The sequence below is a fragment of the Elaeis guineensis genome, chromosome 9, assembly GCF_000442705.2.
Source record: "Elaeis guineensis isolate ETL-2024a chromosome 9, EG11, whole genome shotgun sequence".
Classification (NCBI taxonomy): domain Eukaryota; kingdom Viridiplantae; phylum Streptophyta; class Magnoliopsida; order Arecales; family Arecaceae; genus Elaeis; species Elaeis guineensis.
The window spans coordinates 11,717,521-11,735,130 of record NC_026001.2 but is presented as its reverse complement, the minus strand read 5'-3'; the positions used below and the strand labels follow the sequence as shown (position 1 = coordinate 11,735,130).

The 17,610-nt window shown below is 47.7% G+C and overlaps 1 protein-coding gene across 3 annotated transcripts in view; it reads left to right on the top strand.

The window, feature by feature from the left end:
- The first annotated feature begins 8,484 nt into the window (after window positions 1–8,484).
- Window positions 8,485–17,610, top strand: part of LOC109505284 (monooxygenase 1) — a 12,854-nt gene continuing 3,728 nt past the window's right edge. The window contains exons 1-3 of one of the 3 annotated variants that reach the window (XM_073243953.1): window positions 8,487–8,677; window positions 9,489–9,635; window positions 9,815–9,865. In XM_073243953.1, the coding sequence (XP_073100054.1) occupies window positions 8,595–8,677; window positions 9,489–9,635; window positions 9,815–9,865 (281 nt within the window). In that variant the 5' untranslated portion in view covers window positions 8,487–8,594. Of the gene's footprint in view, window positions 8,678–9,488; window positions 9,636–9,814; window positions 9,866–17,610 lie in introns of all 3 variants that reach the window. The other 2 variants (XM_073243954.1, XM_073243955.1) reach the window with 2 other exon arrangements.

Here is a 17,610-nt window from a genome sequence, read left to right as displayed (position 1 = left end):
GCCTCTTCCCCGTAGGACAGAGCCAAGCCACCGCCCACAGCGCAAAGCCAAACTACCGCTTATGGGGTAGAGTTAAGTTGCCATTTGCAGAGCAGGGCCAAGATATCGCTTACCGAGTAGAACTAGTGGCCCTCTGGATTGAGCCACCTTCAACAAGGTTCATTTGGGATAATTTTATCTCAAATCGGAATGAGCTCGTTCAAATTTCTAAGGTCTGGATTGACTTGGATTGAAACAATTCTAAGGGCCTTAGGTTAAGATCAGCCTCCGCGTGATAAGTTAAAATATGCAAGCTTACAAAAAAAAAATTATTCATTTTTTATATTTACAAGAAAGACGACATCTTCAGCACCATCTTGCAAAAACTTTTTCAAGGATGGCATCTTCAGTGCCACATTACAAAAAAAGAGAGAGAGAAAGTGCAGTAAAATAGAAAGCCACAAAGATCATGTCAGTCCAGAAGCAGATCCCTACTAGTTAGCAAACCTGATTCAGAGCCCCCATCATCGTAGATGATGGCAACGACTGGACAGTGGACCTCTCCTTGGTCCCTAGCTCAAGGATGAGGAAGCTCAGTCCTCATCTGATGAGGAAGCCTCATCGTCATTATTTTTGGACTAGAAAGAGTGGAGCTCCAAATATGATATTATCTGCAGTAAGCGGACCTTGCAGTTCTCGAAACCATCAATAAAACCACCGACAGTAATATCGATGACCTCCTTCCTAAACTCTGTAGAGTCCCAGTACTCCTGAATGTAGCGAATCCGAACATCTGGGGGAATCCGCTCAAACTGGGGGGTGTGAAGACCCCTGAGCCTTGGTGGAGACCGTAAGGTGGAGAGCACCCAGCAAGAGAAAAATATACCAGCATCCCTGGTTCTCGTCCTCCTCCAGGCCTCTCTTATAAAGGCCCCCCTCTCCTTCACCCTAGCCTTCACCGTCAGCAAAGGAGGATGCAAAGGTGGACGTGGGGGTGATGCCATCACGACAGGAGGAAAGAATTTCTGCGAGGACGAAGCCAAGAGATTGAGTTTTTCCACCCGTTGGTGTCTATTAATAAGCGCCCAAGCCTACGTCAACTGCCAATCGATGGCCTGGGGGGACACGACTATCCACCAGCTAATAAATGGCATATCTTTCCATCGTCAGGAATAAATCACGACGATGCTTTGAGAATTAGAACACGACTATGTTCCATATACCTATTGGGCCCATGTCTTTTCCTAAGCATTATCGTAGTGGAATAGTCAACAACTGTCATTCCCATAACCACTGGGATTGAAAAGGGTAGAATGAAAGTGTTGCTAGATATTCATCTAAGATTGGCATGCTCAAATAATTACCCCGAATCGGTAGGCATAAAAATTTACCTCAGATCAGCATGCACACCATAAGTAAAGATAAGGTATGAAAGAAAATCAATTTTATGCATTCCTTCAAAAGCTTTTACAATAACCTCGAGAGATCCAAGGTATAAAAAGAAAAGAAAACAAAAATCTAAAAAGCCACATCTGGAGCCGAGGCACCTGTCGCAAGTTCATCAACTACAGTAAAATCCCAGACTTTGTCTAAAAAGTTTGAATTTGATTTTGGATATTTAGCGACGATCCTATCTCGGACTACCTTCCAAAGTCATAAGCGTCAGTAGCAAATTTGACCTTCTCATCTTGATACTCCACTGATGCTTGGAAGTCTGCAATGGCTTTAAGGATGGCCTCCGCTGCCTTCTTTTCGACTGCCCCCAGTAGAGCTTCAATCTCCTTTATTAGTCCTTGCAATCGAGAGTTTTCTTTGATTGCGATTATGCTCCTCTCGAGCTGAGCCTCAAGTCCCTCTATTCTCTTTAACAACCAGGAGTTCACCTCGACGGCCCCTCTCAATACCGCCTCAGCATCCTCGGCTCTTCTCTCGACGGCATCGGCTCTCATAAGGGCCTCTCCAACTTTTCTTACCATTTTGTCCTTGGCATCTCCAAGCATCTCAGCTTCGAGCTAGTATTTTTTTATCTTAATCGAGAGATTGCGACAGCTCTTAATGTACCCATTTAAATAATGAAAAAGCTGGTAAGAGGCATTTCTTGTCAGTAGGTGCCATACATATATATGCAAAATAAATAAAATTGCAGGAGCCCTAATTTACTCAGATGATGCACTCCATGGCTCCTTTTCTCACCTCCTTCCATGGTACACCCAGTAGTTTGTTTGCATTGGCCGGAAGGAGCATCCCAGAGAAAAGCTCGCTTGCCAACTTGTAGTCCCTCAAAGCCAAGGCCTCGAGCCTCAAACCGGCTAGTCTAACTCTAGAACCAGAAACCCTGAGCACAGCCCTAGAAGTCCCAGCCTCCTTGGCTGGCTCATCTCTTAAAGAAAATGCAATGGCAGGAGGGGCCGTCAAGCTCAGAATTATGTCTTCAGAGGCCTGACTCATTTGGCTCCTTTGATCTCCATCAGAGGTCGGAGAGGTTGAGTCAACTCTTACCATTCTGAGGTCGCTGGCATGAGGAAGTTCAGAACCTCCTGATCTAGGAGCTGGCGGCAGTGGGGGACTTCAGATCCTAATGCAGATGCTCTAGCCACCCACAAGCTGAGCTGTCCTTTTTCGACGAGCCTTCTTATCTGATTTATCCAGGGAGCCCACATCCTTCTCCGCAACCATCTTTGTGATAAAAGCAAGTCATCGGCAAGGGCATGGTGGAAATCAAAGAGTATAAGACTCTGGGAGCGGACAATATGCACCTCGAGGAGAAATCTGACTGATGCCGATATTGAACAGCGTCTGGACCGATAGCAGCTCCTTCAGCTCGGGGATCTTGAAGCCACGCATGATTGCCAACTCCTGCCTCAGACGTTCATTTATGGAAGGCTCTTTTAGTGCAACCTCTTGAGGTTCGCCCCAAGCAATGAACCCCCAATCCTTGCCAGACGTCTGAGAGATGAAGAGAATCATGATTTCCAACCATGAACGATGGTGGGGATCTCCGAAAAAGATAGTGGACAAATATCCTTCTTCCTCTACAGCATCATGTACCACAAGTTGCGAGACTTGGATGCCTTTTGAGGCTGAAGAGAGAGCGAAAGAGCGTGATGCTGGGGTCAATCCCGACCAACACACACACTGCAGTGAAGCTGCAGATATACCACCATGAGTTCGGGACCACCGAGCATGGCGACATCTCGAGATATTAAAGGAGAGCCATGAAGAAAGGGTGAAGGAGAAGCCGCAACCAAGCTCAGAAGCATTCCTCGTAGAGACTCATCCGACCTGGGGGTGGTTGGCAAACTCGATCATCTGGCTCTGAGACTTCCAGCTAAAATATCGGAGGGATTTGAAACTGCTCATGGAGGAGTACTATATCCCTTTCAGTCAGCTCAGATCGGAAGCCCTACGGTGTGAAATCAGGATCTCTGCAAGCCATTTCTTTCACTTGGAAAGAAAATCACGAAAGCAAAAAATGAAGAGAGAAGCAAAACCTGCAGCAAAAAAGAGAAGATAATCTGAAATCTAAAGAGACCTACGTCTAGCCTTGTCTAAGGCTTTAAATAATCTCAGATTCAGTGGAGCCTTCAAAAGATACCTCCCATCACAGCATTAATTACAGGAGGCGTAAATTGACAAAAAGCAAATAGGCGCTCAATGCATGGCAACTCTTGACGGATATAATTTCTGTCGTCGATTTGATAGTTAATGTCAGTGGCAGGCAAATCATATTTTGTGCCACTTTCGAAGAGATGTGTAGAGATGTACAGTAGTGCCTGCCATGCAGATGCGGTTCACATTCTTGTTCTTTCAAGGCTTGCACAATAGGTACGAGTCATGTAGATCAGATCAATACTTGCTGCGCGGATGTGGTTCAAATTCCTATCCTTTCAGGGTCAGCATACCAAGTGCGGGTCATATAGTTCGGATCAGAACTTGACTTATGGTTTGCATCATATTTTATTATGTTAATTATATTTAAACTCTCGATCTAGCTCGAAATTTAATCATATTATGGTCCAAAATTTGCACTCACACATCCGAACACTAGATATTAATAAAGGTGAATTTCATTCATTTATATCAAAATAGTTACAAAGTTTGGATTGTAGAAGAAAAAGAAAGGAGATATAGTTTATCGCCTCAGAGCACCACCAAAATGGCTTGCTTCAAAACGGCCTCCTTTAATGCCAGTAACTTTTTCAGTTTGGACGGCCACAATGATCTTGTTCGCCTCAGCAGAGTTGGTGAGATGCCCTAGCAAACTTTTCTTGCGCTATCCACTATTATGGCAATTAGGCTTTCATCCATGACATAAGCTTGAAGAGGCCCAACACTGTCAGCAGGGAGGTATGCCTGGACCATTCTTTTGCACCTCTCAAAGTCTACTGAGAATGCCATCCTGCAGGCCTGGTTTATAATCTCAACCTTCTTTTTCGTCGGTTGGTCCGTCCTTCTTTCGGCATGCATGATCAAAAATTCTTACTCTCTAAATTGATGCCAGAGACGATCGTAATTTTTTTTTTGCCTCCTTCAGTTTCTTCTTCTAGTACTCTGCCTCTGATGAAGCTTCTTGAAGCTCGACGGATAACTCTGAAGTCATCTAAACCCTTTCGGAAGTAGAGCCTTCCTCCCACAAAGGTGTTCTTTCACTGTGACTTTCTTTTTTCGAGGATTTAGCTCTCTTAGCGAGCTTCCACTAGGACTCCTCCGAGAATGAGCCTCAAGTGAAGCATGATCTTGACTTTTTTCCCCCCTGAGTATCCTCCTTAGGCACCCCAGGTCATCTCGAGCACAGTGCCAGTCTCTTTTGGCCCTAGACCTCTGCCCCTCGAGGTCTTCAATTCTTCTTTCAGCAATCCTCAACTCATCATCTCGATGGTTGATAATCTCCTGGGCTTCCCGATGTGCCTCCTCAGAGTGGCCGAGCTCTTTGGCTAGTTTTCTATTATTCCTCTCTACTTGCTCCAATTGATACTTCAACAGATTAACCTCTTCCTTCATCACTGCAAGCTCCAACGATGAGGCATTTGAAATGGCACCGATGAAGCTGACCAAGTAGTGTCCCACCTGTGCAAAAAAATTTGTAAACAAGCATCAAAATACTACACATTATCAGAGATCAATAGGAAGATCTAAAAAATTTCTTACATGTGTGAATGACCTCAGGGCACTAGCCATCCGCTCTTGAGCCCCTTGCTCATCCATATATAACTTCTCTACAGGCGATAGAAAGCTCCTCAGAAAATCCACTGTTGATTGAAGATTCTCCACCGTGGATGGGACAGAAGACACCAATTTTGAGGGGCCTGCTTGATAAACAGCCAGAGGAAGATATCCGATGAGTGTCACCTGCTCCAGGGATTTCTCAGTTTCCATCACCGTTGCTGGAACTCCCTTGGGGTTACTAGCGCATCCTCCATCTGTGTCACCGCAATCGAAACTTTTGCAGGGCTACTAGTTGTGCTCACTACCTGTGCCCTCTCCGTCGGCATCTTCTCTCTTACTGAAACCCTTTTTGGTGGGCCTTTCATCACATCCTCCGATGGAGCAATCATCGGTTCAACAACTGAAGGAGAATTTTCATCCCCCACTGCCACTGGAGTCGATTCGGTGGCTGGAGTTTGGACATAGTCACCCTCTGGAGCTGAAGGACTGATTGTCAAGACCTTGGCCTGTTTCTTTCGGGCCAACATTAGTTCGAGCTTCCTCACGAGTTCTGCACTCATCTTGCCTCTGAGGATCGCAACAAGGATTGAAGCAGGGAAGTCTCACAATTACTTTTCTTTGACTAAATGCCTAGGAGCTTGATTTAAAAAAGGAACAAAGATGAAGACAAAAACCCACCATCTAAGAAATTAATTTTTTGAAAAGACCGCCAGCTTTGGAGTCTCACCAATTATGATCATTTGTGACGATCGTACCAAGATGACGCCAGCAACTTTAAATGCCGGACATTCGCGAAGGCATCCTCAGATCTGAGGTACGATTTTTGAAATACTTTTTTGCCTGATTCTCAAACTCAGAAGTAAGAGAGTAGTATTACGATGGTTATCATGAGTATCTCGAATTAGTGCGACAACCATGAGACACCTCAGGTTTTCAAGCTATCACCGAAACCATTTTCTTAAGAGTAGAGCCATATACAATGCAGAACAGCTCGCATCTGGTCTATCGTATGGTCTGCCCAGCGTACTTCATTGGCTCAGCAGGTCAATATCTTAGCACGTGGGCTCTCCCAGTTATCACAGCCGGCTCATCTCATGATGTGCGCGATAGCTATCCACTCCAAGTGGATAGACTCGGACGTAACCAACTCTCCTAATCTCGCAGGAGCGAATGAAGGTGAATTATTTCATCCGTAATGGCATGTTCAACAGCCCTACAATCTTGAGATCGCATGATCTCACAGCTGTTCGATCAGCTATCCGATAGCCTTCTATATAAGCAACCAAAGCCTCGAGGATAAAAGGAAGTCAATCAATCCCTCTCAGAGAACTCGTTGCTGTTCTTATTATTCTTGACTTAAGCATCGGAGGGTCCTCACTGGAGTGAAAATCTTCGATTTGAACTTATTTTGTAAGTCACTCCAGCACTATCACCCCTGCACGAAGCTCAGTCATCTTCTCTCCGATCCCAACCAAATCGAACAGCAACATATATATATATATATATATATATATATATATATATATTGAAAGAGGATTGCATAGCAAAGGTGAACATATATATCCTATCAAAAAAAGGTGAACATATATATATATATATATATACACACACACACACACACATATATATATATATACACACACACACACATATATATATATATACACATATATATATAATATTTTGTCATTATTATTTTTAGCTATCTTTTTTTTGCTTCTGTTTGTGCCTTCTCCATGCTCGCCCCCAAACACCCCACTCCCCCTCCCCCAAGGCTGATATCACCCATGACCCGCGGCTCCTCCCTCCTCCCCATGCTACCACCCCCCATCCCCCCCCCCCCCATGACCTGTGGCTTATCCATGCCACCGCCCTCCTCCTCCACCTCCCCCCCTCCCCGTGCTACCACACCTCCCCCCTGGTGGCTTGTGGCTTCCTTGTGCCCCCCACCCTGACTGTCAATAACTTCTCCACACCCTCGCACTCGACAGCTTCTCCGCACCCCCCATCTCTCCGGTCAGCAGCTTCTCCTCATCGTCGTCCTCGTGGTCGGTAGTTTCTCCACACCCCCGCCCCCTAACCCTCGCAGTGCCCGTGGCTTCTCCGCACCACCGTCGCGGCCCCCACTCTGATGGCCCGTGGAGAAAAAAAATTTTTTTTTTAAAATAGTTATGATATAAAATAATTTTAATCTTTAAAATATTTACTACATCAGTCATGCACGCGAGCATCCCTGCTAAATAAAATTTAAATGATCTATATTTAATCTGATAGTCAGAAATAGATAAAAAATAAAAAAAATTAAAATATATTTTGAAATATCATATCCTACTAAAAATATTAAAAAAATAAAAAAAATAATTTAGTTGCACACCACAAGGTGCACTAGCTAAGCGCTAATGTCATTTTCCTATATTAGTTAATTTCGGATAAGTCAAACTTCTTTAAACAAGTACATTCTTCTCTTCTTGAAGGTATATTCAATCACATCGTGACTCATTATTTAGTTAGTTGTAAGTCAGATAAACATACCTTTTTCAACTTGGGCAGAAGGGTTTCCTTGTTGGTGCTCTACCAACTCCTTGTCCATTCCTCCAAACAAACCGATGGACGGCTCTAAATTAAATAATAAACAAAGCAAAGAAATTTATAAACTGTCCACCTCCCACCTCGGTCCCCCATCCCGCGCGCCTGCCCTCCGTCTGCAGTTGCTCCCCGGCTCGCGGGTCCTCCGCCTGCGCCCCCCACCCCAACCTTCCCGCGACACCCCACCTATCCGGATGAGTCGCCGCAGTCGTGGGATAAAATCATGGCTTGGATCCACGATTTCACTGGTGCCATGTCACCAGCCCGAGTTGGCCGTGAAATTATAGATAAATGCCCAAAGACTGAGCATCCCAAAGCACATCTAATAAAATATTTCTCGACTAATCGGCTGTTATAACGTCATTGAATGCATTTTATTATATAATAATTAAAAAGTTTAAATAATACTTAATCTTTGATAATTATCTCACCGTGGCTATTATTTAATCTTATCTATTTATTTATTTATGTGATTTTTTTTTGTACTTGAACTAAAATAATATTTTCAAATGCAGACTTTAAACGAGTCAGCGCAATCCAAACGCAAGACACTGCGACTGACGTCAAACAGACAGCACTATTTCTCTCAGGATTCGATGCTTTTCGCTGAGCAGCAAAAACGGACCTCCATTCTATTTCTATCCGACTGATGGACGGGAACATCGAATCGAGAAGATCAGTGAGCGGCACCTGTTCACATATATAATAATTTTTAAGGGAAAAGATATAATATTTGACTACTAAGAATTCAGCATTTTTTTTCTCTCTTTTCCTTTGACGAAGCAATTGGGTTGGCAGTGGAAGCCACATATATTTGCAGCTTACCATTCCATGGAGGAAGGTGAAGAGAAAGAGAAGGAAAGATGGGCTCAAAGGAGGAGCATCATGACATTGTCATAGTGGGTGGAGGAATCTGTGGTCTTGCCACTGCCTTAGCTCTTCACCGGTACATATTCCTTGCTCTGAAATTGTTCCTCCTAATTTCTAAGTGCTTACCATGATTTTTTCACAGAATAGAAGTGTCACATGATCTATTAAGCACTACTTCTGATACCAAAAGGTTCTCAATGCAGTGTTTCACTATCTTGAAGATTCATTGATGTAGTATTGCGTTTTAGTTGGAGTATAAGCAAGCACATCCACAAAGTGACAGTTGGACCTGACTCCTCTTCTTTTGATCTGATGTTATCTCATAATTTTGTGATCCGCATCAGACCTTGGGACCAAAGTATCGGTGTAGAAGAGCCTAGTAACCTTGTTCCATCTCAAAGGACTTCTTTTCCTTTAGGTTCCCAAGGTCGGACGTGGATATCAATTTGCTTAATAAGATCTAGGTTGGGTCCTACCCTTCATTTTCTCTAAAAGAAAAGGATTAATGCTATTTCTCCCAATTTGTAGTTTAATTTGTTGATTAGCAGTTTTTTCTTTTGGGTCTTTGGATTGATATTTTCCCTCACTCATGTCTATCTGATAATTTCATTACTTGTGTAAAATTATGGCTATGGTACTATAAAAAATGAACACACCCATTTCATTCTATATATTCCTTAAGAATCTGGTTATCCCTTTAGAACACTAGGAACAACTTCCTCATTGAGATCTGATATATGAGAAGGAAGAAAGGGGCCAAAAAATGTATAACAATCCATCATCATCTCTAGACACATTTTCTGCACTAATAATCGAATTTCTAGGATTATGTTAATGCAACTAGTTAGAGTCAAAATTATATCTATTTTTTTATGGAAACTATGCAGGAAAGGAATAAACAGTCTCGTTCTAGAGAAATTCGACACCCTACGGGCTTCAGGGGCAGCGATTGGTGTTTACATCAATGGTTGGCATGCACTTGACCAACTTGGGGTTGGTATGGAATTACGCAGAAAAGCTATACCTCTAACAGAGTATGTATCAATGTCTTTTGGCACACCCAAAAGACCCACAAACACTTCTCTTAATATAGTATGATCATCATCATATTAAACATATGTTCCCTTTTTAGGTTTCCTTTTTTTTTTTTTTTTTTGCATGCAACCATCAAAATATGGATAACGATAAGTTTTATTTTGCAAACTATATTTAGGATACGAGATACGTGGCTCCACAAGAACAAGATGCAAGTAACTTCATGCAGGTATATCCAAGAATTTTTTGTTTAACAGCTAATGCTTGAAGTAGTGCTAGGATTGAAGGTATAACTTTGTGATAATGGAGGGAAGAATAATCAGAGTTCTCCATGCTTGCAAAAATAAGCCTGTCAACATGAGTTTAACCTATCATTTACCTGATCTGAAAGCAACCTTAGATAATCCTAATAACGTAATGAGACACTTTTCCATGCAATGGAATCATGTGAATACCAAATTGATTTAATGAAAGATATTTTCTAAGAGAGCTGCTGGAACATCTCATGGCCTAATGCAGTACATACATTATGCAAGCCAAGCCAGCTAAAAACTATGAAGCTTTCAGACCCAGGCCTGACCCAAGCGGGGCTGGCTTGGCTGGGGCCCGATTGAGGCGAACGACGCCTGATTCGGACAAGCAGGTAGAAGGAGAGGCTAGGAACTGATTCCACTGCCCCCTCCCTTTCTTTTCCTTATCGTATTCCATCTCCCTTGTTTTCCTTTTCCTTCTCAAGTCGAGAATGCCCCTTTTTTAAACCTCGCATGAACCCACCTCTTGGAAAAACCTTTCCACTCTTGTACATGACCAAGAGGCATTAATTTGCACTCTCTATCTTTTCTTCCTCTTCTATGGGAGTGCAAAAAGACCCTCGCATCCCCTTCTCTCTCACAGAGGTGAGCAACTATTTGGCAAGGAGTAGGCTAGTTTGGGGCCTTGATATTTGCTTGGGCTTCTAATTGAGGTATGTTGTTGAATTGATTTGCTCAACGTAATAGAGTGGTGTGCAACATATAGTAAAAGTTTTCTTCACATGCTTCCCTACTTGCTTTATATGAGACTCTGAATTGCATTTATATTGGAAATTGTGCTCCATCTTATTGAACCATGAACCAATTTTGTGATGTATAGAAATTAAATATGGTCATCCCCATATGTGGATAAAAATGCTTGCTCTACATGAGAATTGGATATGATATGGTCATGGGTTGATTTATGTTTTCTGAAAGATTGTAACTACTAAACCAGAATATTGTTTTCCATAAATTTATGAAACTTTGTTGTACATGTGCCTAGATTATGCTTGAGTGTGGCTCTAGATGATGATTGTAATAATGTGAATGTATTGAAATCAACATTTGCACTAACCATAATTTATTGACACTCAGTCATTAGGCTTAAGTGTGATATTATCAACACTCAATCTGTAACAACTTAGGATCTCATCCAAAAAAGCTAGCCAGAAGGTATTATTTGGGTACTTAGGCCCTATATAAGGGCCCAAGATCTTCTCAGCGAATAATCAATATCGAACTAAATACACGCCCACACGGATCCTTACACAATCATGGGGCACGAACGTGACATCTTTGATACCCAATCATGGGGTGTAAGCATTGCATTATCGATAACTAGTCGCTGGGCATAAGCATGATACTTTTGATACCAATGATGCGACATAAGCATGACCATAGTTTAGTCCAAATGTGGAAATTTATTTATTCTCCTATTGTAAAATTTGATACTTTCATTGCTTTGGATCAATGTCTCAAATTCTGAAATTTGTATGATTTAGGGCTGCATAAATTCATTCTATATTCATTTATTTATGAATAATAAATACTAGCAACTTTATGGTCAATGAATTTTTCTATGCCTCTTCATGTATATGGTAGCTGTATTTATATTTATTATTTCATTTAGGATATCTAGTGTGTATGCTTGTTGTTGGGTGGATGTCTGGCCAGGACACCACCTCCCAAGACCCTTTCAGTACCACGCGATGCAGCAGGAAGAAAGAAGAAACAAAACAAAAAGAAAAATAATCAAAATACGTGGATCAGCCACAAAAGGGCTCGCCTCCACGGGGCATGCAAACTTCACTATAAAAAAGAAATTTTACAAGAGAAGACCTCACCCTCAACCCTTGTACACCCAATTCTCTCTCACATGAAGTTTCCCTCACAAAAGCTCTCTCTCTCTTGGAGACCCCCCTGAACCCCTGAAGAACCTGGCGACCGCTGTCCAGGAGCCTCCTGCTCCTTCTCTCACAGCGCCCTCGCCCCTCTCTCTCTCTCCTCTGGTTCGTACGGCGGCGAGAAACCGAACCGCACTCTCTCCTGTTCGTCTCAGGCCTTTTAAAGGCTTAAACAAGACTTAAAACATGTTAGAGAAGGATTAGGACTCCTTAATCAAGCCAAATCACGTCCCAGACCGTCCGATCAAGACCGGGAGCCACCTGGGCCGTCCGATCGCGCTCCGGTCCACGAAATAGGGCCGTGGACCGCGAGAAACGCGTGGGAAACGACCATGCGGTCCACAGACCGCGTCGTGGACCACTCGGTCCACGGTGGACCGGGGATGGGCCAGCAGGCCGCTGGGTCGCGCGTCCCGCGCGGGCCTGGGCCTGGGTCGCGCGTCCCGCGCGGGCCTGGGCCTGGACGCGCGTCCCGCGCAGGCCTGGGTCGCGCGTCCCGCGCGGGCCTGGGTCCCGCGTCCCACGCGGGCCTGGGACGCGCGTCCCGCGCGCCGCCGCCTGCGGCCGCGCCGCTGCCGCCCGCCGCCGTCGCCGGCGGTCCTCCGCCGCCTCGATTTTGTGCCATCTTCGAAAGCTCGTATCTTCTCCATCCGAGCTCCGATTCAGGTGATCTTGGTCTCGTTGGACTCCATTTTTCGCCGCGAACCTCGCTGTGGGCTCAATGTGGGCTGAATCTCGAGGCGTCAAATCCTAACAATCTCCACCTCGACTCGATATTCGGCCTCCTCCAAACTCTGAGAGCTTCTGGATCTCCTCGCCCCCATGCCCTGGGGCAATCGCCTGCTGATCATGGATGGGCAAACATGGGAGTCGAGCCAGGCTGCTCGATCCCATCTCCATCGTATGCTGTGCTCCTCCTGACCTGAGACCTGCTCGGGGCATCATCCTGCGGCAATAGGAATCTTACCTTGCGACGTCGCCTCTCGTCCTCCCGAGTCTCCTGTCTCGTGCCCGATCCGCCTCCTGGAGCTCCACCTCGCTCTGGGCTCCACCTGGCTCCCGATGCTCCACCTCGCACTGGGCTCCCTGCCAGGTAATAATGTCCTCTGCTCCCCTTCTTCCCCTCTAGCACAATCCTATCACCGCATAGCACCCTCAGGATTCCTCCACCAGCTACCGTCCTGTAGCCTCTCGAATCCAGTCTGCTAAGTGAGATAAGATTCCGCCTGAAATCGGGTATGTATCGGACCTCCCCCAATCTCCTCACTGCACCGTCATGTGTCCTCCAGCTGACCGTCCCAATGCCTTGATCGCACAGCTCGATCCATTCGGCAGATATACAGTGCTCTCACTGTTCTCCAGGGAGTCAAACTGCTCCTCTCTGCAACACACATGATAGGGGCATGCAGAATCTAATATCCACTGCTGGGAAGAAGTAGATACCTCGCAGATATCTCCAGGACATCTCCATCTGAATCGCTGCCGGCCGTCGCTACAGCAGCCACCGTCCGATTTTTAAGTTGAGGGCAATCTCTGGCTAGATGCCCCAACTCCTCACACCGGTAACACCTGGTTTTGCTCAAGTCCCTCCTAACTTAGACCGCCCTCGATGCGATCTTCTGTCGCTCCGTCTACCGCCTCCTGCACCTCCAGAAGCCACCAAAGCTGAGCTATCGACACCTGAGCTCGAAGCTGGGTTCTCCCTCCTGAGAACATCGTTCTGGAGTATCACCGCGGTGACCTCGTCCATCTTGATAGTGCTCTTCCCACTAGAAGAGCAGTCACCAAGGACTCGTACGAAGAAGGAAGCGACGCCAGCAAAACCAGCACCCTGGTCTTCTCCTCAACGTTCTCGCCAACGCTGAGAAGGTCGGTGAGGATCTTCTGGAAGTGGCTCAGATGCTCCTGCACGCTCTGTCCCTCAGTCATCCGCAGTTGGTAAAACTGCCTCCAGAGGAAAAGAGTGTTGGTGAGAGACTTCGCCATGTACAACTCCTCGAGCTTCGACCACAGCATCGTCGGGGAAGTCTCGCTCAGCACATGGATCACCACCTCATCCGCCAGGTACATACGGATGGTACTCACCGCCTGCATCTGTAGCCGTTTCCAATCCCGCACCTCTATGGTGGTCGGTTTCTCATCGCACAAGAGAGCATCGATCAACCCCTGTTGGATGAGCACGTCCTTCACCCTTGCCTGCCACAAGGAGAAATTGCTCTTACCATCAAACTTGTTGATCTCCATCCTGATTGTTCCTGTTTTCTCCATCTTCAGTCTTGCTCACCACCACTGCAATCTGCGTCCTTGTACCGCCTTGCTCTGATACCACTTGTTGGGTGGATGTCTGGCCAGGACACCACCTCCCAAGACCCTTTCAGTACCACGCGATGCAGCAGGAAGAAAGAAGAAACAAAACAAAAGAAAAATAATCAAAATACGTGGATCAGCCACAAAAGGGCTCGCCTCCACGGGGCATGCAAACTTCACTATAAAAAGAAATTTTACAAGAGGAGACCTCACCCTCAACCCTTGTACACCCAATTCTCTCTCACATGAAGTTTCCCTCACAAAAGCTCTCTCTCTCTTGGAGACTCCCCTGAACCCCTGAAGAGCCTGGCGACCGCTGTCCAGGAGCCTCCTGCTCCTTCTCTCACAGCGCCCTCGCCCTCTCTCTCTCTCCTCTGGTTCGTACGGCGGCGAGAAACCGAACCGCACTCTCTCTGTTCGTCTCAGGCCTTTTAAAGGCTTAAACAAGACTTAAAACATGTTAGAGAAGGATTAGGACTCCTTAATCAAGCCAAATCACGTCCCAGACCGTCGATCAAACCGGGAGCCACCTGGGCCGTCCGATCGCGCTCCGGTCCACGAAATAGGCCGTGGACCGCGAGAAACGCGTGGGAAACGACCATGCGGTCCACAGACCGCGTCGTGGACCACCCGGTCCACGGTGGACCGGGGAGGGCCAGCAGGCCGCTGGGTCGCGCGTCCCGCGCGGGCCTGGGCCTGGGTCGCGCGTCCCGCGCGGGCCTGGGCCTGGACGCGCGTCCCGCGCAGGCCTGGGTCGCGCGTCCCACGCGGGCCTGGGTCCGCGTCCCACGCGGGCCTGGGACGCGCGTCCCGCGCGCCGCCGCCTGCGGCCGCGCCGCTGCCGCCCGCCGCCGGTCGCCGGCGGTCCTCCGCCGCCTCGATTTTCGTGCCATCTTCGAAAGCTCGTATCTTCTCCATCCGAGCTCCGATTCAGGTGATCTTGGTCTCGTTGGACTCCATTTTTCGCCGCGAACCTCGCTGTGGGCTCAATGTGGGCTGAATCTCGAGGCGTCAAATCCTAACAATCTCCACCTCGACTCGATATTCGGCCTCCTCCAAACTCCGAGAGCTTCTGGATCTCCTCGCCCCCATGCCCTGGGGCAATCGCCTGCTGATCATGGATGGGCAAACATGGGAGTCGAGCCAGGCTGCTCGATCCCATCTCCGTCGTATGCTGTGCTCCTCCTGACCTGAGACCTGCTCGGGGCATCATCCTGCGGCAATAGGAATCTTACCTTGCGACGTCGCCTCTCGTCCTCCCGAGTCTCCTGTCTCGTGCCCGATCCGCCTCCTGGAGCTCCACCTCGCTCTGGGCTCCACCTGGCTCCCGATGCTCCACCTCGCACTGGGCTCCCTGCCAGGTAATAATGTCCTCTGCTCCCCTTCTTCCCCTCCAGCACAATCCTATCGCCGCATAGCACCCTCAGGATTCCTCCACCAGCTACCGTCCTGTAGCCTCTCGAATCCAGTCTGCTAAGTGAGATAAGATTCCGCCTGAAATCGGGTATGTATCGGACCTCCCCCAATCTCCTCACTGCACCGTCATGTGTCCTCCAGCTGACCGTCCCAATGCCTTGATCGCACAGTTCGATCCATTCGGCAGATATACAGTGCTCTCACTGTTCTCCAGGGAGTCAAACTGCTCCTCTCTGCAACACACATGATAGGGGCATGCAGAATCTAATATCCACTGCTGGGAAGAAGTAGATACCTCGCCAGATATCTCCAGGACATCTCCATCTGAATCGCTGCCGGCCGTCGCTACAGCAGCCACCGTCCGATTTTTAAGTTGAGGGCAATCTCTGGCTAGATGCCCCAACTCCTCACACCGGTAACACCTGGTTTTGCTCAAGTCCCTCCTGAACTTAGACCGCCCTCGATGCGATCTTCTGTCGCTCCGTCTACCGCCTCCTGCACCTCCAGAAGCCACCAAAGCTGAGCTATCGACACCTGAGCTCGAAGCTGGGTTCTCCCTCCTGAGAACATCGTTCTGGAGTATCACCGCGGTGACCTCGTCCATCTTGATAGTGCTCTTTCCCACTAGAAGAGCAGTCACCAAGGACTCGTACGAAGAAGGAAGCGACGCCAGCAAAACCAGCACCCTGGTCTTCTCCTCAACGTTCTCGCCAACGCTGAGAAGGTCGGTGAGGATCTTCTGGAAGTGGCTCAGATGCTCCTGCACGCTCTGTCCCTCAGTCATCCGCAGTTGGTAAAACTGCCTCCAGAGGAAAAGAGTGTTGGTGAGAGACTTCGCCATGTACAACTCCTCGAGCTTCGACCACAGCATCGTCGGGGAAGTCTCGCTCAGCACATGGATCACCACCTCATCCGCCAGGTACATACGGATGGTACTCACCGCCTGCATCTGTAGCCGTTTCCAATCCCGCACCTTTATGGTGGTCGGTTTCTCATCGCACAAGAGAGCATCGATCAACCCCTGTTGGATGAGCACGTCCTTCACCCTTGCCTGCCACAAGGAGAAATTGCTCTTACCATCAAACTTGTTGATCTCCATCCTGATTGTTCCTGTTTTCTCCATCTTCAGTCTTGCTCACCACCACTGCAATCTGCGTCCTTGTACCGCCTTGCTCTGATACCACTTGTTGGGTGGATGTCTGGCCAGGACACCACCTCCCAAGACCCTTTCAGTACCACGCGATGCAGCAGGAAGAAAGAAGAAACAAAACAAAAAGAAAAATAATCAAAATACGTGGATCAGCCACAAAAGGGCTCGCCTCCACGGGGCATGCAAACTTCACTATAAAAAAGAAATTTTACAAGAGGAGACCTCACCCTCAACCCTTGTACACCCAATTCTCTCTCACATGAAGTTTCCCTCACAAAAGCTCTCTCTCTCTTGGAGACCCCCCTGAACCCCTGAAGAGCCTGGCGACCGCTGTCCAGGAGCCTCCTGCTCCTTCTCTCACAGCGCCCTCGCCCCTCTCTCTCTCTCCTCTGGTTCGTACGGCGGCGAGAAACCGAACCGCACTCTCTCCTGTTCGTCTCAGGCCTTTTAAAGGCTTAAACAAGACTTAAAACATGTTAGAGAAGGATTAGGACTCCTTAATCAAGCCAAATCACGTCCCAGACCGTCCGATCAAGACCGGGAGCCACCTGGGCCGTCCGATCGCGCTCCGGTCCATGAAATAGGGCCGTGGACCGCGAGAAACGCGTGGGAAACGACCATGCGGTCCACAGACCGCGTCGTGGACCACTCGGTCCACGGTGGACCGGGGATGGGCCAGCAGGCCGCTGGGTCGCGCGTCCCGCGCGGGCCTGGGCCTGGGTCGCGCGTCCCGCGCGGGCCTGGGCCTGGGACGCGCGTCCCGCGCAGGCCTGGGTCGCGCGTCCCGCGCGCCGCCGCCTGCGGCCGCGCCGCCGCCGCCCGCCGGCGGTCCTCCGCCGCCTCGATTTTCGTGCCATCTTCGAAAGCTCGTATCTTCTCCATCCGAGCTCCGATTCAGGTGATC